The sequence below is a fragment of the Gobius niger genome (genome assembly GCF_951799975.1).
Source record: "Gobius niger genome assembly, chromosome: 5".
NCBI classification, from domain to species: domain Eukaryota; kingdom Metazoa; phylum Chordata; class Actinopteri; order Gobiiformes; family Gobiidae; genus Gobius; species Gobius niger.
In genome coordinates, this window is record NC_136856.1 from 37,150,113 (window position 1) to 37,175,834 (window position 25,722).

The 25,722-nt window shown below is 45.7% G+C and overlaps 1 protein-coding gene across 1 annotated transcript; it reads right to left on the minus strand.

Moving 5' to 3' along the window:
* Positions 1-7,809: 7,809 nt before the first annotated feature.
* On the minus strand, positions 7,810-25,680 carry fbxo38 (F-box protein 38). Its single transcript, XM_079556508.1, has 21 exons — positions 25,306-25,680; positions 25,011-25,187; positions 21,276-21,409; positions 20,973-21,136; positions 20,735-20,900; positions 19,426-19,701; positions 18,286-18,379; positions 16,711-16,841; positions 15,944-16,114; positions 15,680-15,822; positions 15,004-15,349; positions 14,671-14,790; positions 13,373-13,504; positions 12,559-13,047; positions 12,227-12,327; positions 11,223-11,325; positions 10,922-11,088; positions 10,471-10,616; positions 9,631-9,734; positions 9,398-9,511; positions 7,810-8,451 (listed from the first exon to the last, which is right to left on the minus strand). Exons 2-21 carry the CDS (start codon positions 25,139-25,141, stop codon positions 8,273-8,275), a joined length of 3,411 nt encoding a protein of 1,136 aa, XP_079412634.1. The 5' UTR covers positions 25,142-25,187; positions 25,306-25,680; the 3' UTR covers positions 7,810-8,272.
* Positions 25,681-25,722: the final 42 nt, after the last annotated feature.

Sequence of the window (25,722 nt, forward strand, 5' to 3'; positions counted from 1 at the left end):
GGCACCGGGACCACGGAAACATGAGTCCCTCCGGCACCGGGACCACGGAAACATAACTCCCCCCGGCACCGGGACCACGGAAACATGAGTCCCTCTAGCACCGGGACCACGGAAACATAACTCCCTCCAGCACCGGGACCACGCAAACATGAGTCCCTCCAGCACCGGGACCACGGAAACATAACTCCCTCCAGCACCGGGACCACGGAAACATAACTCCCTCCAGCACCGGGACCACGCAAACATGAGTCCCTCCAGCACCGGGACCACGGAAACATGAGTCCCTCCAGCACCGGGACCACGGAAACATAACTCCCTCCAGCACCGGGACCACGGAAACATAACTCCCTCTAGCACCGGGACCACTCAAACATGAGTCCCTCCAGCACCGGGACCACGGAAACATAACTCCCTCTAGCACCGGGACCACGCAAACATGAGTCCCTCCAGCACCGGGACCACGGAAACATAACTCCCTCTAGCACCGGGACCACGCAAACATAACTCCCTCCAGCACCGGGACCACAGAAACATAACTCCCTCTAGCACCGGGACCACGCAAACATAACTCCCTCTAGCACCGGGACCACGCAAACATAACTCCCTCCAGCACCGGGACCACGGAAACATAACTCCCTCTAGCACCGGGACCACGCAAACATAACTCCCCCCGGCACCGGGACCACGCAAACATGAGTCCCTCCAGCACCGGGACCACGGAAACATAACTCCCTCTAGCACCGGGACCACTCAAACATAACTCCCTCCTACATTGGGACCACTCAAACATAACTCCCTCCTACATTGGGACCACACAGACATAACTCCCTCCTACATTGGGACCACACAGACATAACTCCCTCCTACATTGGGACCACACAGACATAACTCCCTCCTACATTGGGACCACACAAACATAACTCCCTCCTACATTGGGACCACACAGACATAACTCCCTCCTACATTGGGACCACACAAACATAACTCCCTCCTACATTGGGACCACTCAAACATAACTCCCTCCTACATTGGGACCACACAAACATAACTCCCTCCTACATTGGGACCACTCAAACATAACTCCCTCCTACATTGGGACCACACAGACATAACTCCCTCCTACATTGGGACCACTCAAACATAACTCCCTCCTACATTGGGACCACTCAAACATAACTCCCTCCTACATTGGGACCACACAGACATAACTCCCTGTGGTAATACAGTGCAGTGAAATATATTCATCACACTTAAATGATTCTGATCATAAAGATGAAGACAGGCCCAGTCTTTCCAAATGAATATTACACTTAAAATCCAAATCTCTCTGGCCCTGTGTGAAAAAGAACTCTACTGAACTTAATAACTTGTTGTCCCGCCATTTGTAGCAATAACTGAAGTCAAGTGGGAGAGTTTAGCTCACTCTTCTTTGCAGAATTAGTTTTTGGAGGATTTTTGTCCAGGGACTGTCCTTTTAAGGTCACACAGAAAGTGGTTAAGTCTGGACTTTGACCTGGCCAGGAAGTGGATTTGCTCGTATGTTTGGGAGCTTGAGGGCTTGAACTACTGGTAAGACGTTCTCCTACAGGATTCCCTGGTACAAAGTACAAAGTACAAAGTACAAAGTACAAAGTACAATTCATACAGACCCTGACACACACTGACACCTCCATGTCTGACTTTTGGCACAGCGGGTGAATCACAGCTGATCACAGACGGGCATTTGCTCTTCACACCGAGAGGCCAGAGAGGTTTGGAGTTTTCGTTCCCTTGAGAAATGTGATATTCATTTGGAAACTGTATCTTGTACTGACTGGGAATGTTTTTGTGTGATATAACAATTATTTAAATGTGATGAATATAAACAAACATATGCAATCTGGAAGGCACAGTACTGTAACTTAAAGACTTTTCCCCCATTTTTCTTTACCAACAATTAAGGGCACTCATAAGGTCTAAGTTTAAAGATTGTTAGTTGTGGTATCATTGGTATCATTACGCCGGATATCTCAATATCAGTACTTTCATTTCTGTTGAATCAGTGCAAGTTTCTCCTGACTCTCGACGAGACGAGCAGTTCACCCACGACCTAATGCTGAAGACGTCCAGATCATATAGAGCTGCATCTGTGTGGAAGAGGCGACAGTTTAGACAAACACACACAATAGCAAACATGACAATGTCTGATATTGTTTATTGGGACAATGGATGAGAAATAGCCTGATGGCTAATTCCAGTGCATTTAAGGAAATGTTAATGAATGTTCTGTAGGTAAAGTCATATAAAGCATATGGGTAAAGTCATATAAAGCATATGGGTAAAGTCATATAAAGCATATGGGTAAAGTCATATAAAGCATATGGGTAAAGTCATATAAAGCATATGGGTAAAGTCATATAAAGCATATGGGTAAAGTCATATAAAGCATATGGGTAAAGTCATATAAAGCATATGAGTAAAGTCATATCGGTTAAGGCGGCAAAACTGTCAAACTTCGCTTAACTTACCTGTAAAGGTGAAGTGAACACATTGTTAGTAGTTAGTTCAAACAGATGAGTGAGTAAAGCGCTTCTCTTTGGTCCTCGTGCACCCCCTAGTGGCCACTTCTGGAGCCAGGCTTTTAAGTTCTCGTAAAGTCTGCATAGGATTTCTACAGAGCCCAGGGACATGAGTGAGATTATTATTATTTTTTCTTCTGTAATGTGGTAAGTCGGGGCACGAGATATTCACTCGGGGCCTGAGACAGTTGCGTCATGTGTATAAGTATAGTTGAGTTTATCATAAGGATCCCCATTAGCTGTGCTTAGTTCCCATACTGTAAATGTAATATGTGTTGATCTAGAGACACATGTGAGCTTGGCCTCTGTTACCTCTATGGATGTGTTATTTATAAACTAATTTCACTTCAGATAGAAGGTGGAGCCCATATGAATCACCTGTTGTGCCCGACCAGCTAGTCAATGGTGCACAATTCTGGAATCAACTGGAGATGGAGTTGAAACGATGTCCAAACATCAACCTGTTCAAATACAAATACAAACAAAAGACTTTTGAAATATATAGAGAGGAAGAAATGCGTTGCTCAAAAACCTCCACACAGCGTAGGAACATCATCTACAAAATCAGCTGTTAGGGCTTACATCATGCTTCACACATAACTCAATAAATAATAACAATTAAACACAAATTAAAATTATATTGAGGATGGTAATGGCAACTGGAATGTATACTGCTCAAATAAACTAAACTAAACTAAGCTTCAGCAGCAACAACATGAAGATTGATGAGCAAATGAAGCTCTACTCCCCCATGGCCTATATGCACAGTGTCCCCACGTGATTTCCAGCTGGACAACAAGGAGCTGTCCTTCCTCTCCCCGATCTCTTACATTCATGATTAACAGGGTCCCAAACGAAGGACAGAGGTCAGGATTTGGTAAAGGACGAGTAATAGTTAGGATGTGACTGGAGCAGGTTAAAAACATTACAAACCTGTTAGTTTCAGTAGTTTCAGTTTGAGTTGTTTACATTTTATATTATCATCATTTAACTCTTTAATAATAATAATAATAATAATGCATCGGTTTTTATGTAGCGCTTTTCTGGACACTCAGACGCTTTACATTGCATTATTCATTCACTCCATACTTGGTGGTGGTAAGCTACTATTGTAGCCCCAGCTGCCCTGGGGTAGACTGACGGAAGCGAGGCAACCAGTCTGCCCCATCGGCCCCTCCGACCACCACCACCCACTCACTCACACACTACATTTGCTAGGCTTCCTGGTGTTACTAAACGGTCTCCCATCCAAGTACCGACCAGGCCCTTCCCTCTTTAACTCCAATATTAAAGCTCCTTAATGAGCACTGGCATTTCCTCCGGGACAGGATTCACATCTGTTCCACGGTGCATCTGTAACTCTGTTCTTTACCAAATCCTGAGCAGTCTCTTTATTTGAGACCCTGATAATCGTGAATGTAAAAGATCGGGGAGAGGAGAGACAGCTCCGATCTCACTGTCACTTGGGGACACTGTGTTTAAGGTTTTGGCTTCATAGCTGGGTTGGTTTGTATCCGTAAGCTCTTTATTTGGTTGTCTTTCCTGTCTCAAACACTGAGGATAAAGTTACACTTTTATTACAGACCCTAATGTTTTATTATTCGATCAGCAACTTCTCTCACAAAGAAATATGCATTTAGTTAACGTAAAATGACTGGTTCCAACTGTAAAGCGATTTGGGCCTGATAAACGTAGAAAAGCGCTGCATAAGTTGAGTCCATTTACCATTTGAAATGATTTATTGATTTATCATTATCAATCAATCAAACTTTATTTATAAAGCGCTTTTCATACCGAAAGGTATCACAAAGTGCTTTACAGATTACAATATTTAAAACAATACGCCTGGCACACCCTCCCATATATATATGTTATATTAGGATTAAATAGATTAGTCAGTTAAAGGCTAAGCTAAAAAGGTGGGTCTTGATCCTGCTCTTAAAAACATTCTCATAATAGTGAGTCCTTTTGTTGACTTTAGGAATAACTAGGAGACCCCTGCCGGAGGAAAGGTAAAAGTAGTTCTGAAAGATAAGAAGGACCAAGACATTTAAAAAACATTAAAAGAACTTTAAAATCGATCCTGAAACACACGGAGCCAATGCAGCGATTCTAAAACCGGTGTAATGTGGTCCCGCCTCCTGGTCTTCGTCAGGACACGAGCTGCTGAGTTTTGTAAAAGTTGTAAACCTGAGATCCTCTTTTTGGGAAGACCAGAAAGCAGGGCATTACAGTAGTCGATACGACTGGTGATAAAAGCATGCATGAGCGTGTCCGTGTTGGCCCGAGAGAGAATGGGGCGACCCTGGCTATGTTCTTTAGATGGTAAAAACCTATCTTTGTGATATTCTTAATGTGTGGAATAAACGCCAGCTCAGAGTCAAAGGTCACGCCCAGGTTCTTCACCTGTGCGGAAGGATTAAAAGACAGTGACTGCAGTTTGGGTAAAAGTCTCTCCCTCTGGGCCTCAGATTAACATTTCAGTTTTGTCCTGGTGAAGCTGGAGAAAGTTTTTTGCCATCCAGAAATTGATTCTAAAATGCAGTTAAAAAGTGCATCTATTGGCCTGGTGTCATCAGGAGACATGGAGATGTATAACTGTGTATCATCAGCAGAACTGTGAAAGTTGACCCCGTGTCTCCTGATGACATCACCAAGAGGGAGCATATACAGGTTAAAAAGCACTGGGCCTAAAAATGAACCCTGGGAAACACCGCATGCAATCATTAATCCTTCCATGGGTGATATGGAATTAACCCTTCCCAGTTTCATGAATTCATTCTGTTTCTACATTAGGTCTACGCTTTGTTCTTTATAATCCCTAAATCAGATTTATAAACATCAACATGTGCAGCACTTTAACACTCAATGCCGGTAAAACCTGTGTGTGGGCGAGCAGAGTGGTGCTGTCGGAAGTTTATCCCAGGGCTGCTACACACATTTCGGGTTTCTATAACTCTTCTTTTTCATTGTTCTCATTTAATCCTTTTGTCAGCTGCATTAATAGAATGCGTCATGAGCGCATCAGCACTGGTTTGCCCATTGGTTTATGTCATTGCTCGCCTTACGTCTCAAACGAAGGAACATGTTCCGTCTGTTAAACACTATATGGGCCCATTACCATGAAAGGACCACAGTTTACCTCCTGCACAGTATTTCTATGGTCCAAACACATTTCTAACATCCCAGTTCTTCACAGGGATGAGTTTATGATCACAGTCACAAAATAGTTGACAAAATAAAGAGGACAAAATGTTAAGAGGTTCATAAGTCCAAGAAGTAAACAATTACACTTGTGTTGTGACCAGGACCAATAGTTAATTCTGTGGTGATGCTCATCCAGACTAAAGGTACGAATATGACGGACAAGCTTATGCATTTGAATGTAAAACGGAGAGTTCCTAAAAACGAAATGTCTGCACTGCGTCACCACTTGGATCAATAACATCAACTCCACACAAATGACTCGTTTTTATTTGGATTCTCTTCATACATGTACAGTGAGGCGAGGAGGGTCATATAAAACATGGCCCCGCCCCGTCGTCAAACACATTCAAATGTTGAATATAATAACGGTCGCCCTGGAGAGCGCAGAGCAACAACTGCACACGCATCGGAACATCAGAGTAACTGTGGGACTTTAGTTTCCCCTGAATACTCTGCAGTGACCAGAGTATTCAGGGGAAACTAAATACTCTGGTCACCACTAAGACCAACACCGTCATCACTGTCGCTCACGTCAAGGCACCAGTTCAACAGGAGCCGGTCAGGCACATGTTCCTCCATATACGGTCACTCATCACTTTACCATGAAAAACCAGAGCTCACGGTCTCATCATGGGCCGGCTTCATACAGGCGCATCATCTCACATGTGGAGCTGGCCGATACATCGTCTGCAAGATAATATCGGAATTGCTGTTGTTGGAAGATATGCAAATGCACAGTATCGAGTTCAAAGTCGAGAAATGGGAAAAAATGGGGGGGGGGGGGGGGGGAGAAATTGTAAAAAAAAGTTTTAAAATAAAATAAAAAAAAAAGAGTAAAGAAATGTATAAAAATTAAAGCAGTTCTAAGTAACTTGTTTACCTCAATAAATCCTTTCCGTAGTCTCTCTGGGGGTAATACAAGTGTTAATGGGATGATTGGAGGGTCTTTCATCTCCCCCTGGCGTCTCTAGCCAGAAAACAACAATTGCAACTTCGCTGCCTACGGGTCCGAAGCATCAATACACACTAATAGAATCACGAAGAAGAAGCTAACAGGCTAACAGGCAAAGCTAACTGCGGGCTAGCGCCACTTAAACAGTATTTACAGCCAAGCTTGAGTGAAAAAAATGATCTCCATTGTGTAATTGGATGAACAATATTCCTCTGTCCCTTTGTCTTTTCTGTCAGCGCAGTATTTACTCTCACGGAAAATTAATGAGTAAAAAAAAAACAGCATGCTACGACACCTGCAGTGGCGCTGATGGCCTCTAGGGGCACGAGTTACTTAGTACTGCTTTAAATATTAAGGGAATAAAGGAAAAAAATAGGAAAGAATTTTGAAAAAACGTAAATTATGATGTTTGCTGCACATTTCGAATGGTTTCCAAAAATATCGCTTCATCATTGTTATCGAGAAAGTCCCAAAGACACTCGGTTGTCTCTTACTCCCTGCTTTTTAATAACTTCCCTCATGACAGTTACTAATGAGCCCGGTGTGTTTGTTCCACAAGCTGGCAGCTGCTTTGCCTTTCACCAGTGTCACTTTAATGTGCTTCACCAAAGGCATGTGTGAATGTGACGTGATGCAGGGAGCTCGTGCACAAGTGTCCGGCCTTTTGAGGAGCTCCTGGCGGAAACACAACACAACAGTCCCAGAGTCTCTGATGCCAATGATCCGCCAGCGTTTTACTGAGCAACTAGAACATACAACACATCCAGCAGAGGGCACATGCGGTCAGTCTGAATGCCCCAGGATTGTCCTCACAGTGTGGGCCACAGAGGTCTCTCCTTTAGGGCTGGGCACCTTTCAGGCACAAGCAGTGCTTCGACGGGAGCGATAGAAGTCTCTTTGAGTTTTTCTAATTTTGCGTGCGTCGATAACAAAAGCCCTTTACAAACAAGAGCACGCGGACGATCATTGGTTATTTTGCATATGAACAACAGAGGGCGGCTCCGTGTACGGTGAGGGAGTAAGAGAAGTGGGTCGTGACGATTCAGTAGTGTGGAAGCTCAGTCCTCAAAGCCAATGAGGGAAAGAATAAAGTTCTAGAAAGTAGAAAGTACAAATCAGTTTAAACAAAGGTTGTGAATCATAAGTTTCAAAAGCTTTAATGACAAACATCACGCTCCACGTCCCCGACTGTACGGCGACACCACAGGGACAAACCTGGATTTATCGGCCAACTTCACGCTTTTTGCTTGGAAGTTTTACACAAATGTGGAGGATCTTTAAAGTAATGAACAAAAAACACTACTCAAGTGAAGTCCAGATGCTCCAAACCTCCTCTTTGGTGGGTTCATGTTGTAACTGACCCCCTCTGCTCACCCCCGGGCCCTGGAAGGATCCCTCTGGGGGGGGAGAGCGGAGTCCGTCTGCATGTTTGTAAAAGGCCAAGCACCCTTCTTTACTGCTGTCTCAGAAAGCCTCTTTCTGCAGCAGTTTTGAGCGTCCCACAGGTGCCCAGCCCCAGCCTGAATGTCCCGTCGCGGACTCTCCTCCCGCCGCCTCAGATGAAGTCGTCCTCCACAGGTTCTCCCGGGGTGTCGCAGTGATGGAGGAAGAGCACCACCACGCGCTGGAACAGGCCTTTGCGACTCTGCCTTCGCTCGGAGATCTCCTCCCCGATGGTCTCCATGCAGATGTCGGCTGAGAGCTGGCCCTTCCTGCGCGGGGCGTAGATGGTGCCTGAGGGAGGGGACACAAACCCAGAGGTGGTTAGCCTCGGCACTAGAGCTCCACTCATATGGGTTTTCTAAGGCTAATATTTTCTACCAATATTTTTGGCCGATTGTTCAAATGTCTGGTCTATAATCCTGTAAAAACATAAATACTTGGCCACTCCAGCAGTGACCAATTTTATTTTCTTACTTTAGGTGATCCAATCATAGGCTCTGTCCCAGCTTTGATTAGTTGCCGTTAGCACTAGCATACTGTTGCTAGTCGCAGCATTTTGCGATCAAAAATACATTGCGAAGGTGAAAACTCAGCGATTGAATTCTCCAGGTTCTGAGCTTCAAAATGACATGCAGCATGTCCGCATTGACTGAGGTTTAGTGAAACTTGTACTCAACAAACTTGTAGCCAACCAATTTGTGATGTTTCTCTGTTCCCCTGAGGGAGTTTTGGGAAGTCACTATCACTTTCGGTCCCGGAGATATCGGCTTTTATCAGTGCTAGCTCGGCCGATATTGTAAAATCCACAAATATCGGCCGACCTCTACTCATCACACGTGGCTCAGACTGGTCTAATCGAGGGCGGAAGAAATATTAGGAACCTCTTCAAATCAGCTCTTTTGAAAAAACTTTGGCACAATACCAAAGGTGTAGACAAGGTGTTTAAAGCAACAGTAGTAGTAATAGTAGTAGTAGTAGTAGTAGTAGTAGTACACTCCACACAGAAAGGCCTCGTGCAGGTGGGAATTGAACCCTGGACCTTCTAGCTGAAAGAATGTTTGAAAACAGTCTATATTAGTGAAATTATCAAAACTACAATCTAACCACAACAAGCAGATGTTAAATGTTTTGCACCTCAAATAATCATAAACACTGTACTGCACATTGTACTTATGGATCTAGAGCTCTGTAAGTGGAAAATATTGACTCGTGAGAAGTGAAAGGTGCAAAGACTCACTGCTCTCGTCGTCCTCAAAGTCGTAGCGGGCGTAGTTGTTGGGCTCAGCTGTCCGCAGGGTCCGCAGCCAGGGGAAGTCTGTTATCATGCTGTAGGGGGCGCCATCTACAAACCCTGACAATCAAGCCAAGTGAGCGTTCTCATTCAGATCTGTCTGCTTTTTAAATGTTGCAGTGATAAAAAACAAAGAATGAATCAAGGAATCATTCAGTGCCCATTTCGGGACGCATTACCTTCCAGGGTGTAGATGTCTCGCCCCCAGGGGAACCGGGGGAACCTCTTCACGTCCTCCTCCGTCCTGGTGGCCTCTGGGAAAAACTCGTACTTGATCAGCTCCCTGCCAGACAAGACGTGCTTCAGTTACAGGGTTACAGGACGCGTCAGAGGATTTTTTGATTCGTATTTTAACCGTCCCACCAACAGAAACACAAAAGAGCTGCACTTCCCATCAGGCACCACAGGATCCTCTGCCCCTTCCTGTACCCCCCTGAAACGGTCTTGGTCCGGCCAATCATGTGCCGGCAACATTACAACACATTGCTAGTCCAGGCACGGTCTCTAATAAGAATGTCCAAATCTGCGGTTAAAAGCGTCATGGCCGACAGTGACGTGTGCGCTGTATCTGACAAACCACGAGCGTCTGTACAAGTGAGGAAAAGCACACGTTGCCCGATGTCGTTCCTGTGAGCTTCAAAGGGGATATTGGCTGTGCAGTGGTGCATATGTGGCTGCAGAGGATGAAAAGCACAGCGTGGAGATCTGCATTGTGCGCTCTGTGGCCGGGTCGTGGGAATAAAGCGATCAGATGGGGGGGAGGCTCAAACAGCCGCTGGGTCTCTGAAAGGTCAAATACACTAATGTGAACCTTTTTTTCCCCATAAAAAGTTATACTGAACCTTTAATGTTGAGGATGTGAAGTGTTTGCTCTGTTGTGATGCGCTGTATTGTAAGAATTTCCCCTGTCTGGAGACGGTAAAGGCTAATCCAATCACAAGTTCAAAACAAGCTCACACTTGAATCCTGTGTGTGTAAACAGAGTCCACTATAGGTGAGAGAGAGAGAGAGGCGCTCACTGGCTGATGTTGGCGATGGTGTCCATCCAGCTGCGGATGCGCACTTTGTTGCGCATGTTGGGGGGGTTGCTGAACTCGTGGACGATGGCGATGTGGTAGGGGTACGGTCCCTGGAACAACTGCTGCTCCAAAGCTACAGAGTCGATCTGCACACACACAGGACTGTGCTTTCAACAGGGCCATCGGAAACAAGTTCAGTCACTTCAAATCTAGATTCAGTTTGGACCAGTCTGAAATCAGAAAACTAAACTAAACAATAAGAAGATGGCCAACGGAACACACACTTCACCACTTTAAATGAGATCAAAAACCAAAAAAAGGAAAGTAAAACTCACTAGAAAACAACTGAATATAACAATGGGTTATGTTCCATTGATTGGCTACATGTGCATCTTTATAATTCCTTTAAGAGCTCTGTGTGGCCCTGTGAGGTGGAGAAACATGGTCTGACCTGGTGCATGGGGCGCATGTAGATGATGCGGTTCCGCTCTGGAGGCATCCTCAGAATCTGGTCCAGGACCTGCTGCATGTTGAGCTTCTTACACTGAGCGAAGTCCATTCGGTTGACGATGGGAGCGTTCTCCACCTGCATCTGCTTCAGCACCCGGCACCGGGTGGCTGCAAACAGAGCATCAGTCAGTCGATCAGGCGGAGGCGGAGACGCACACACACACACACACACGCACGTGCACGCAAGCACAGGCGCACACGCACACACACACACACACACACGCACACACAGAGACAATTACCATGAACAAACATCATCTTCGGGCAGTCCTTCAGGACCAGGTCGGTGATCCCACAGTTAGTCAGAGTGAGGCCCACCAGGTTCTTATTCTTCAGACTCAGCACCTGCACACAACAAGTTTATCAAATTAGACGCCTCACACACACCAGGACAGCCATCCAGAGAGCTTCTTCCACATAAAAAGTTGCATAATGTACCTTTAAGTGAACATTCCATCCATCCATCCATCCATCCATCCATTGAACATTGGACATTAAGAATAAATTGAATACATTTTTATTAAGAATGATTTCAGTAAAATGATTGTAAAGATAAAGATGAACAAACTCCTTTAAAGCTGCATTCTAGTTGTGTTTCAGTTCCAACAAATACAAAATAATTGAAGAGATGAAGCTGGTAAAAATCTGAATATGGCCGTACCTGAATGATTTTAAAAACCTGAACAGTGTGGTCACATTTAGAATCTCATGAACAATTTTACAAATCAGACCGAGGGCGCAGTAAGCTCTCTCTCATTAGCACACAGAGGACGTTAGCAATATTAGCATCGTAGAGCAAACGGTCCCCTGTACAACATCAGAGACTCAACTGCTGCAGGAGCAGAGAAACTGACAGCAGGGGGCAGTGGAGGACAACTAAAGGGTTACGAAGAATGTAGAAATATTTACTTCTAGCTCTGACTCAAGCATGAGAGATGCAACCCAACTCTCCGAGAAGGAACTCTAAGAAAATGACAGGTCGGAATTTGTGAAAATGAACTTCTGAGGACAAATAGAACGCAGCAATAATGTTCTCACTGTATCTTTGAAAAGTGATACTGCAGCAACAGACTCAGGGTTAGACTGAACTGAGAAAATGATGCGTAGCCTACAAGATTCACAGTTGTACTGGAACGCTACAGTGGTCATGTTCTGTACTGGCATACTACATCCTGCCCAATAACGAAGCACAACATTAACTGGACCTCGTCTGATGTGCAGAGCTCATACTTTGCATGTAAGCTACCTGGATGTGGTCGTCCTCGGTGACGGGATCTGAAGTACTTGTTGATTTGTCCACGTTTCGTTTCCTCTTCACAAACACTCGTGGCCGGGGTTTGGAAAGACCTACACACCAGACCAAACAGTTTTCTTAAGGACATTACATAAGGTCTAAGATACAAGCAATAATGTATGGGTTGAAGAATAACGGCCAATCATGGTCAATCACTTGGATCGATAAAGATCACTACAGAGAGCTGGTCCAGTATTCTGCCACCACAGCTGTGAACTGTTCCACAGACACATCAGGACGAACACGATGACAAAATGATGTTATGGAGTTATGACTAGTCCCACCTGTGCCTGGCAGCAGGGCCTCTGAAGACATGCGTGAGTAGGAGCGGGTCACGGGTCTGCGTGTGCAGGAGGGCTCTGACCGGTTAGCGCAGTCAGAGGGACTGTGTGCTCCACTGCCCGTCGCTCCTGTCCCACAGCTCCCAGAACATGTTCCACTCTTCTCTGTCCTCCCACTACCCCCAGTTCCTGTCCTACTACCTCGTAGTCCTGTCCCACTGCCCAAAGCTCCAGGCTCACTGCCTTCTGTTCTCCTGCCGCCCCCAGCGCCTGTCCCACTCCCCTCTGCTCTCCTGTTGCCCCCTGGTCCTGTGCGGGGGTGAGTCTTGGCGGTGGGCTCCGTGGAAATGCCGCGCTGGCTCCGGTCTGTGGCCGCCTTCATGTCCGCTTTGATCTGCTCACTGCTGACCTGACAGCTCTTCTCAGCACTGCTGTGAGTGGGAGTCGGAGACAGTGCTCTGGAGCTGCGGCGAAGAGGGGCCTTCCCTTTACCTGCAACACACCCGGCTCAGCTTTAGAGAGGAACAAGGAAGCCCATCCGACTGAAATGTTCCTTTGCAATTACAGTCAGTTCACCTTTTTGTTATTTACTTTTACTTGTGTTTAACAGAACAGAGCAAAAATACAGAACCATCAAACAATCAACACAAAAACGTTTCAAGGTCGCCACCTGTTGGTACTAAAGCGTCTCCTAGGGTCTGTTTACTGAAATTAGGCTAAAGAACAAAAAGGTTTTAAAATGTGCTTCTGTTACAAAGGACAGTGTGTGTAGTGTGTGTCTGTCACAAAGTGTGCACCTGTGTATGTGTGTGTTTACCTGTCACACTGGACCCAGATTGCCGCGAACATGATGCTGGTGGTGTCAGCAGCCTGTCCTCTTCCTCACTATCAGAGTCGGAGATAACCTGAGGAGCTCTCTGGGCTCTGGTCTGCCTCACACCACTGGGGCCTGCAAACACAATCGGGAGAATGGTTTAAACAAAGTGGATTTTACTCATCAAAAAGGCCTCATCTGAGAGGATTTTTCTAATATCAAGACTTCCTTGAGCAATGTTTGAAAGATTCATCCATCTGCTTCTGCTTTATCCAGGGCCGGGTCCCGGGAGCAGATGCCCAAAACTCCCTATCCACTCACACATCCTTCAGTTTTCCTTAAATCTCAACTTTTTGCGCTGGCGAGGAGTGCTCTGTGTAATCTTCAGCTCCTGACTAGACTTCAGTGGGTTGAACGGGGCTGGACAGACCATGGGTGGCCAATGGCGAAGTTACTGCATGTACAACAGAGGTCCCTCCACAAGCCTCGGCTTCCAACAGACAAATGTTTTCCACAGAGCAGGTGTTTTAATCACGTTTCTGCAGCATGCAGAGCTCCGTGCAGCGCTCTGCAATACCAGAGCCAGCGGTGAGTTCTTTTCTCTCAGGACACGGCCGATGTGGAATAAAGTATCAATGGTATCAGATGACGTATGACGTACCCGCTGAAAACTTTCAAGCGAAACTATTTAGAACACGGTCTAAATAGAATCGTAATTAAACTTTTTTTTAAATCTGTTTAACAAACTACAGTATGCAGTAGTGCAACATTGTCTGCCGTCCCTCCTCGTTCTGTGAGTGGTCCCAAATCCATGTGAAGATTTGGGCCTTGTTCCCCAGGCTGCTGTGTAGTTCGGAATCATTCGAGCGCACACTGCAGCATGAGTATACCCAGGCTACAAGCATACAAGGCCAGGTAAGACTCCTTCAGCTTCATGGCATCTCCTACTTTCATTGTCCACCACCAGGTTCAGGAGCTGCTGCCTCGACAGGCACCAGAGCAGCTGCATTCATAATTAGGGTGCACGTGGTGAACCCACAGGAGGAGACATGTCGTCTCTTCGAGCTGAGCCCAGCAGGGCTCCCTGGGCAAAGGCACAACCACCCAACTGAGCTACACTGGGCAACGTCCAGTTCCTTGTTCTTAAACTGTTCATAAGGGTTGCTCTTGGTCAGGCTTGTCACCTTGGACCCGTTTGCCCACTGCCAGAGGCAAAATGTCCCAGACAACACAGCTTAAGGCAGTTCAAAGGGAAGACGTTTGAAAGAGCATATGTTTAATCTGGAAAAGTTAAAAGAGACCTGCTTCCTCCTGGTCCATGGGCTCTGGTTCCCCCGATGTGGTGGGCCCTGCAGGCGATCGTTGCTGTGGTGCCTTTCTCTCCTCCTGGTCATCCTCTGTCTTTCCATTCACTTCCACTGCTGCAAACACCAAACATTATACATTTATCTCGAGGTGACATCCCAGTGACGAACTATTAAAAGTAAGTGGTTATTTTAGATATGTTTTGATAACATAAAATGATGCCGCCTTTCCAGATTTTTGCAAATGTCAATTTTATTTTATTATATGTAAATCTCTTGTAGGCTCCCTATCTAGCATGTTTATGTTCTCTTGTGGTCTGAGGAGCATACCCCTGTTGTCTTGGATCTCCTGATGAAGGTTGACAGCTGGCTCTGCAACAGGAACCTGGGCCTCCTGGTGGAGGTAGACACCTGAGGCTGCTGGAGGAGCTTGAGCCTCTTGGTTGAGGTTGACGTCAGGCTCTGGTGGAGGAGCTTGGGCCTCCTGGTTGAGGTTGACGGCAGGCTCTGGTGGAGGAGCTTGGGCCTCCTGGTTGAGGTTCACTGCAGGCTCTGCTGGAGGAGCTTGAGCCTCCTGGTGGAGGTTGTTGTTGTCATCATTGGAGTTTTGGTTGCTAACCAGTGCTGAAGACACACCAATGCCAGTCCCAGCACTAAGCCCCACTCGTGCACAGCCCTGAGGACAAATACAGTGAGCACATGGCAGTCTGTTGGAGTTCACGACACTGTGTTTACCTGACATATATTTAAAGGCCCTAACCTGATTTTTATAGGTATACATTAGGTACAGTGCCTTTAAAAGCGCTTTATAAAATGAAATTGCAGTTCACAGAAAATTTTACTCTTGATTGGTTGTTATTGGGCTTAATTAAGGAGATGTTTTATGGATAAAAATGTGAACGTTTGCGGTAACTCAAATGAAATACCGAGTTGTAAGCCTCACTTTTGTAGCGCAGGTCCAAACAGCTCAACAGTTTTGCCAATTTAAAGAGTGTATGAGGTGTACCTTGGGAGGCTCTCGGAACATCTGGTCCAAGCAGATGAACTCCAGGCTGGGCAGCAGCTCGATCAGCTGGCAGAAGGACTCCAGCTTGATGGCATGACAGCGCACCAGTGTCAGGTCCACCAGGCGGCTCCAGCGGGACTGCTCTGAAACACAGAGAGGACAGCTTTTAAACTCTCCCCAAACTTTCTCCATTCAACTAACGCAAGATCTAAAACTGTTTAGACCTCACCTGAGAGCCAGTAGTGGAGCAGTTGAAGGTCTTACCTGAGAGCCAGTGGTGAGGGCTATGCAGATGGGGGCAGTTGTAGACCAGGAGGTATTTGATGTTGGTAAAGACCTCATTAACCACTTTGAGACCGATGTCTGTGATGATGCCAGGGTTCTCCGTCACGTCTGCCAGTCCATTTTTCACCAGGTCTGTGTGGCTCATTTTACCTGCACCAACACACACACAGGACAGCTGGGTTAGGAGAGGACGTTCCTAAATTGTGCAGTGTACACACATCTTCAGGTGATGACTAAGCCACTTGATACACCTTTGGGCGTACAGGCTCTAGTCAGGTCGACCTAAAGGGGTTCTCGACCTGAGAGCTCTGACGACGCAAAATGGATCAACTTTAAATCATCAAGGTACGTCTCTCTTTCCCGTCTTTCCCTTTCTGCTGCAGTGAGACCTTGCTTACTTCGTGTAAATGAGCCTCGCTGTATTTAACCATGAGGGAGACGGGAAGTGTGCATGTACGTGTACCGATTCTGGTTGGGAATAAGTTTGTTGAACAGCTAATCGTTGCTACGTGGCTGATGATGCGACGTTTGGTGCGAGCGCGCGTGAACACGGACTGAACTAACTTTGAAGTAAATGCAGCTGAAACTAGGGCAGACTCGGGTCGACCCACCAGGCTCCAACATGTGTGAAAATGAAGATATTATGAATAAAGCATCACATAGTATACATAACCAGCACTATTTAAAGGTCCTAAGAAGAAGAGAAAACGGAGTGAAGCGTTCGAGTGTGTAGTGTAGGCACTGACATTGGAGAAGGAAGTCGTCTACATAGCCCAGATGCAGCGTCTCAAACTGGGGAAACTCCAGTTCGGCCATCTTCAGCGCCGAGAACACACCGTCTTTGGTGAGCGAGGGCTGGATCCGCAGCTCATGAAGCCTGCAGCACCAAACAGCAACGCAGGTTACATTTGACACATTATGGCAGGAGGAGCAAGTACATCCCTGGACACATCTATCGCCCGTCAGCCCATGCTCTGGTCCTGGTTTAGTAGTATAGTACAGGACCCTGCTGATTTTAGTTCAAGGTCCCTGGCCTGTAGTGCAAAGCTGGGTTCACGAATTAGCCAGGAAACTTAAAGGTGAGCCCTAGATGATCTGCACTACCAAGGATCATTTTAACTGGGTGGATCGCGAAAGATGAGTCCTAACCGGAACATAACAATGTACAGACGGATTTGATAAAGAAGCAACATCATGTAACTTCAACATACTTAGCTTAGGCAGAGTGTAAACACGACGATAAAAGCTTATTGCATTCATCAATACATCAAACTACTCTAATAAAGAGATGCAACATTACAATCTTTGTTAAGGGTTTAGTGCATGTTTTGTGCATGGGTCTTTAACACACAGGAACACAACAAAGGGGCCTCAGAGGTACAGCAGGGGCTTCAGGTGACATCACAGCATTCTAAAGGCCGATAATATTTAATGAGGTGGGGGGCAGGAAAAATTATTTGGTTTTTGAGGACATTTTAGGTCTTGTACAAAGTGTTCATGGACCCAGTCAGTGATATTAATGATCCTTTTTGTAATTCTTTTTTTTTTTTTTTTTAGATACGACTTCTTAAAGTGTAATGCAGTCAATAGGAAAACCTGTCTCCTGCACTGTGACATCATCACATTCTAGAACCTGAAAATAACCAATATTCTGCAGTAGAAACAAAGTTGGTATATCTAATGGAAGTTGGGGTTGCCCAAGTGACAATAGGTGTTTTTGCACTAAACTGTAACCCCCCAGCCACTCCTCAGTGTCCCGTCTGCTGGCGTTCACACTGAACAGCAGCAGGACGGGGCGGCGCCCTGCTGCCTGTGTGTGTGAGAACCTGACGCAACAAACTTTGAACTGGAGCCTTTGGACACATGTTACACCCTTTTCATCATTTGGGACTGAAACGCCATATTGCAAAACATTTGGAATGAGGCTGTAACATAACAACATGTGGGGAAAGTGTAGTGTGCTAATGCTTCCTGGATGCACTGTAACATTCCTTGTCTGACTGCAAAGCACTGCCTCCAGAGCAGGAGCTGAAACAGTTCCTCTCACATTGGCCCAGCGGCCGCCCCAGTGCTCTCCTGTCCAAAAACGATCAAACTGAAACAGCTACAAGAACTGCAAAAGGCTCCATCTGATTCTCTCTCACACCTCCACAGAGAAACCCAGGGTCATATTGATTCTGTTGTTCTAGTAGTGGAATAAAATGTGTTTTTATCTAAAGCATTTTTATGGATGTGATAGCACTGTGCACGCCCAGCTGAAGGCCTTATACTACGACTGTCCTGTGGTCTGCAGTGGGTGCAGTCAGAGTGCGGCGTGAGACCTGCGTGCAGCGGTGATGATCAGGTAGCCCAGGTCCACCTCCAGAGCGTTCTTGCAGGCTCCAAACACGATGGTGTGAAGGTTCCGGAAGCCCCCTGGAAACAGCCACAGAATCAGCAACGATTTGTGGTAAATATTAGAGAAGCATGACCCGTTTGGAGTAAACATGTTCAAATCTTTTATAGGTAACGACAGTCATGTTTATCACTTCACACTTACAAAAGCCTATGACAGAAAACACTGTGGGTTGCCAGAACCTATAGTTTTGAAATAAATTATCGTTAGGGCTGGGTGATTTGGCCCAAAAATTAAATCTTTTTAGATTTTTTTTACTTTTTTACTGGAAGATCATGATTTTAATTTAAATAAACTTAAAAGTGTCTGCTGATTCCATCCCTGTAGACCTGATATACAGCCCACTTACAAAGACAGTTGTAAGTTCATTACACAGTTCTTTCAGTTTTAAATATGTCTAATCTGCTCTTAAGTGTTAAACTTCACAAAAAGCTATGACTCTGTTTAAGCAGGAAAAATCTCCATGACGCACTCCAACAACACAACAGGCGGCCTTTGTGAAGCAGCACGGATCGTCAGAAAGTCGCTGGGTTTTCCTCTGGTGACTCCATGTCCACCTCAGACTGAGGTGCACATGGAGTGATGGACCTGAGTTTACGATTTAGCCATTCTCCACATTGTCAATTTTCAAAAGTATGAATGAATTAAATGAATTGGACTCGGCCCAGCCCTACATACCGTAAAAGGATTATTTCATGTGTCAGGTCCCAACTAGTTCTAGTGCAGCTATGGCTGGGTATTTAAAGCCACATCTAAAGCCACCCAACATACAGGGATTTGTACAAATGTTCCGGCTGATATCCTTGAGTCTAGTTAAATGATAGCATTAATGCCTTCATTATAGAGTGAGAAGGAAAGTACAGAAAGAGGGGGTGCCCTCAAAAAAAATCGACCCCCTTTTATTTGAAAGAGTCCCCACTGTCCAAGCACTCACCTTAGACTTTGCCTGTAAAACAGACGACACTCAAGTTGCATTAGGCCTGAGCCCAGCAGGCTTAGATCTCCTCACAATTATCTATAGAAACACATTATTTGAATTGTCCTGAAGGAAAGATGTAGCGCTCACCTGACCTCCAGCTGTCCTCCACCACATGCTGGATCAGTCCCCCCAGGAAAGGCACCCTCACCAGCTCCAGCTGCTCGAGGCCACGCGCCGAGGCCAGCCCTGTCACCAGAGGCACGTATTTGAGCGAGTTGGTGGGTCCAGCGCAGTTCTTCATGACAAACGTCTTCAGGCTGACGCAGAGGAAGTCCTTAAAGGGCTGGGGTTTGGTCAGTCGCACCCACTTCAGGTACAGATGACGCAGCATGGCTATACAGGGGATCTCCGGGACGTTCACTCCTGCAACATCAGGACACGGCTTTAGTTTGACTGATTAATAGGGCAGGTTCAATATTGTAACAGCCCCTCTGCCCCGGGACTGGTGGTTGGCTGTGGCTGTGTGGGTGAGGTCCTATGGGTGCCTGATGGAGGTGTCTCTGCCGCCTCTGGGCGCACTGTGTCAGTGGCTGGTCAGTTGCTCATAGTGCAGATGTTGCCTGGCTCTGCCACACTCTTCCCTGTCCATTCCACACAGGGAATGAGTCTGGTCACGGAGCAGTTTGAACGGGCGGGCCCAACGCGCACAGATCGTCAGTGAAATAAACCAATTAGCGGACGTGACGACAGCTGTGAATATAAACTCACGCAGAGAACGCGAGGCAAAATCCTCGACTACTTCATCCATGACTAGTTTTGGCTAATGTTAATGTTAACTGAACTAACAACACAGTGATGCAGCGAGTGAGTGACCTTGTCATTTCTCTGTTTACCTGTGTGGCCACACCCACCTTCTTTCACGCAGAGAGAGGTGGTGTGGTTTATCAGGCTACTGCAGACGGCTCCTCTGATGCCGTTTCCTCACCTTGTTCATCTGTACTCCATTTTTGTTGTTATGTATGCGCATGAGGGATGTGTGTGTGGGGGTACAGGTTGAGTGTGAGTATATGCGATCACTACATATCTGATATCTGTAAATATTGGGGGCTCTGGGGAAGAATGTTTTTAAATATCTTATTTTGTAAAGCACTTTGTGTTGCACCTGTGTATGTAAAGTGCTTAATAAATAAAGTTTGATTGATTGATTGATTGATAATTCCAACACTGCCAGTCTTCACTAAATATTAAGTATTAAACATCGAATCAATGTGTCCTTCTCCCTATTCAGCTGCATGAATGCATTCTCTGAATCACAAGCTGCAAAACGCTGCATGTTTAGTGAAAATTTGTCTCATATTTACATGAAAAACCTGCTGTAAGGACGTTACATTGAGACTATGCAGCGAATACCCACTCCACAAACAAATGATGATTCTGTGTAAGGTTTGTTTCTCACCCACGAGGTGCAGGCTCTGTATCTTGGCGGTCACTGGGATGCTCAGCTTGTTCTCCGCAGGGATGGGGAACGCTCCATTGCGGTTGTGGAACTTTCCCAGGACATGAACCTGTGGCATGTAGTTCCAAATGGCCTCCACCAGCTCCAGGTGAGAGGTCTCCACTCCCTGAAAACACAGGCAGCTTTAAGTGTGGGCACACACTGACACATTCTACACACAGCCCACTGAGTCACTGACCATGAGGCTGGGGCAGGCCTGCAGTGCCTCCAGCACCCCGGGGATACTGAAGGCCTCCAGGCCCCTCACCCTCCTCCGCTCCAGGTAACGCGGGTGTAGGCCGTAAAGCTGCTCCACCTCAGGCATCTTCTTCAGGAGGGTCTGAAAGCTGCGGTCTGTGAAACCTGAAACACAGCCACAAGCCCCTTTAGCGTGGAAGCTGCTGTTCTGCATTACTGACACTGGTGCCAGTCCAGAGTGCACTTATCCCAACAAACTGGACCAAATACACAGAGAGTTTAAGAGGAGCAGAGGGGCTGTTACCTGAAGGCATGTACTCCCACCAGCAGCCCGCACACAGGTCCACTGTTCGAAGCACACGCAGGTACAGCGCCACAGCCTCACGGAGCTTACGGGACAGGCACTCCATGGAGATGATGTCCTTCAGAGGGAGGTACCTGCACAACCAGAGGGAGACAAAGCGGGAACCATATGTTTACATACACTTTATAAAAAGACACATTTGCATTTTTTTCTCAGTGTCAGACATAAAACCAGCATTAGCTTATTTATTTTAGGTCATTTATAATTTTGAAAAATATTTCTATTGGACAAATGCCATAAGAATGAGAGACAGAATTTTCTACACAATTTTTCATTTCCTTTTACAAAGCAAAAGTGTACATACATTCCATTAATATTTGGTAGCTTTGCCTTTAAACTGTATAACTTGGGTCAAATGTTTTGGATTTCCTTCCACAAGCTTCACAATAGTTGGATGAGTTTTGGTTCGTTCCTTCAAACAGAACTGGTGTAACTGAGACACATTTGTAGCCTCCTTGCCTTGTCAGTTCTGTCCAGACATTTCCAACTGGATTGAGATCAGGACTTTATGACGACCACTTCCAAACATTGACTTTGTTATCTTTAAGCCACTTTGTAACCAGATTGGCCATAGGCTTTGGGTATTGTCCATTTGAAAAAAAAACCCATCTGTGTCAAAGCTTTAACTTCCTGGCTTATGTCTTGAGATGTTGCTCCAATATTTCCGCATACTGTTCTTTCTTCATGATGTCGTCTATTTTGTGAAGTGAAACCAGCCCCTCTCACAGCAAAACAACCCCACAGCATGATGCTGCCCCCCTGTATTTGACAGTTGGTGTTCTCTGGCAGAGTTCCCTCTCAGCTCACGTCAGTACAGGACTTGTTTCACTCTGGATAATGACAAACTCCTATCAGGTTCAGCATCTGCACCAGGTCTTTTTCATTTGTTCTTGGGTTGATCTTCACATTTCAGACACGTTCATCTCTGGGACACAGAACCCGCCTTCTTTCTGATCTGGATGACGACTGGTCATTTTCACCATCCTTGTGGTTCCAAGGATGAACCACAAGTCTGGTTCATCCTTGGAACCACAGGATGAACCAGACTTGTGGTTCCAAGGACATGACATCGTCATCTTTGCTTGCCCAAATTGTTTAAAAGGTACAGTAATCTTAGTGTAATGTAAACTTCTAACTTTGTAAACAAAAAACATTTCTAAAAATAATCTCTCTCATTCTTCTGGTATTTTTTTTAGATTAATTGACCTAAAAATAATAATAAAATAATTCTGGTTTCATAAAGGACATAGAGGGAAAAAAAATGCAAATATGTCTTTTTATGAAGTGCCTGTAAACATCTGGCTCTCACTGTAGAAGGCTGTACAGGGCCGGGTGGGCCTCAGCCATTCAACGTTTGTGATATTGGGCTGTACAAAACAACTGATTGATTGATCATTTAAGAATGGCCTATGTACAAACAAAACACAAACTTCACGTACGGAGAAAAGTACATTTCTGATTCCACCTGGAGTAGACGTGTGCCAGCATGAACCCTCGACACACCACGCCCCCTACAGGCATCCATGTTACCATATGATTCATGAGTGAGTTGAGGCATGAGCAAAGTGGGCTGCCAAAACTAACACTGTAACTATAATGCTAATGTTCGCTTCAAGGACCGTTTTATTCCACTTCTATGTAGTGGACACTCTGCTGTGTCAGAACATTCATATGGACCTGATTTTGACTTGACTTTATTTTATTTGTTTGTGCTAAATATGCTTATAGTCTGCCAAAAGAGTGAAAAATCATGATTTCCCCATCAGACGTCGTCCCCCCTCGCTAGGCCACGCCCCCTTGTATGACGTGTTGCCGTCTGCACCATGTACCATACGAAAGCGAGCCATGCTGCACTAACGTGACATAAACACACTGAGGCATAGGATTTGTCAGAGGAGAAACAGGCATGTTATTCGTGGTTTAATATTTCACTGTTATAGCTTTCCTTCAATCCTTTTCTTTTAGTGGCTTCTTTTGGCTTGTTCTAGGCTCTGCACTTCTGAAAAATCTCATAAACTCCATCTAAAAGTGGCATTGTCTGTGGCGTTGGCTTTATTTTTGCAGCCTCCTGTGTGTCGTAGAGGCTCATATAAGCAGCTAAATGCCTGGACAACCCGGTTTGGTGAGCTTTTCCACAACAGAGGCCAGGGTCAAACCAGTCTGACCAGGCATAGGTTTTGGAATCTCCGACTGTGGCCAAAGCGCGCTGAATTGTACTAGACCAGTGGTTGTCAAACGTTTCTGTAAGAATCATCTAAAGATGATTCTGGTACCACCAGTGTGACAGACTGCACTATTGTGAAAATGCTCCATAATGATAAAAAAAACAAACAAAAGCAAGTTAACTGCCATTTATTAATGCTGTTGTCTTTTTTGATCAAAAGGCTGTGCCATTGCGATTGACTGCGGAAATGCGGGAAGCGAATGCAGAAATTGCATAAACTAGTCAAATGCATAAAATGTCATGTTGCCTAAACTGTATAAACTGCATAAAGTGGTAAAATGCATGAATGGGTTAATTTGCATAAATTATGTAAATTGCATAAACGCTTTAAAATTCATAAATCCTAAATGGCATAAACGGTTTAAAATGCATAAACTGGTTAAATCCCATAAAGTGGTTACTTTGCATAAATTATTAATGTTGCATAAACTTTTTAAATAAACTGGTCAAACTGTTGAAATGGCCTCAGTGCTTGATTGGCAGAAGCTGCACAAATGGCTGAAAGGCCTGGAGTCGCCCCATTGGCTGGATTCCCCCATACACACCAATGCAAAAATTTCAAACTCTCGTATAAAAATACTGGAAAACTGCAGAAGGACAATTCTTTCTCAAAACCCACAAGTTGCAGAAGCTGAACATGCACAAAGTGCAGAAATTGCAGAAAATGCAGAAAAAAGTGCAGAAAAGCATGGATTTGCTGCAGCCCCATTATAAGTCAATGGGAAAAATCTCCGACATTTTGGCCGATTGCGGAAAAAACGTAAATTGCAGAAGTCCCAAAAGTAATAGCACCCTTCTCCTCAACATGCGCAACGTTTTGATGCATAACTTGCATAAATTGCACAAAGCATGAAGGTGCTGAAAGCTGGAGAAAATCGGGAAAAAGATGGAAGAGGAATAATAATAAAGAACATGAAAACCAATAATTGACTGCGGAAGAATTCCACAGTCAATTAATGATAATAATCGGATATAATCTCTGGGTTGGAACAAATATTGCAAAGCTGTTTTCAGAGGTGTCCTTTGTGCAGTCTGCACAGACTCCTCGCTCTTCCTTCGATTATGCTCGACGCTCGTGAATACTCAAACCACGAAGTGCAGCCACAAAAAGCAAACCAAAAAAGGCAAATATATACGACAAACAAAAAAAGACATGACTCCTCTGTGCACCACCGAGAGGAGACTAAGTGCCACCAGTGCTGCACATACCAGTTAGAGAAACGCCAGCCTGTGTCACTGCCCACCACTACAGAGAACTGCTGGTAAAGGAAAGTGCTCTGCCAAGTGAATCCTGAACAGTGTAGGGTTGAACTGTGCGGTCAGGTCAGGTGTTCCCCAATGGTTCATGACAGGTTTCACTCCCGTGGCACTGGAGCACTACAGCTGTTATGAAGGAACTGAAGGAAAGAGCACTCACTGCTGCGCCCGGGGGAGAGTGGAGGAGGACAAACCTGAAGATGTGGCACAGGAGCTCGTGGGAGAGCTGGTTGACATGGTCCTTGTCCTCTTCGGCCTGAAGCTGCCATGCTTCAGGACTGTGCTTCAGAGACAGCAGCCGGGACACTTTCCTCCTGGGAGCCATCTCCCTCTGCTCCGCGGTCTTTGGGCTTAGAGCATCAGCTGGACTCCTAAAACAAGACATTAGTCCATACAATTACCTCACTGAAAGGTCCACAACGTCCTCAACATGACATGAGAGTGACATGGCTCTCTGACACATCAGCTCCAAGCCTGGAGGAAACCCACCTCTCACCTTCACTACAGATGTGGTGCTGTCCACATGTGGATACAGGGAGGATCAGCAGACTGACGCTCGGAGAAGCTCTGGAGGAGCTTGATGTTCTGTGGCCGACCGTGATACCAAAACAAGTGAGGCGAAGTGAAGGGGAGCCTTGTTTGTGCTAGCCACTGTTAGCATAAAGGAGTTCCCATGGCCTCGTACATTCACCACATTTCTACCTCTGCCGCGTTAAACCCCGACCTGACCCGTCTGCTGTGCGCGGTCTGCTGTGCACTCTTCTACGAAACTATCTCCGCCAAAATCCCCCAGAAAAACAAAGGCACAAACATCTGAAATGTTGTGATGTGCCCATAGGACTAACTCTGCCTGGGTCCCGAGCGTTCAGAGGCGGTTTAAGTGCACTACCGCCCCCTACGGTGAGG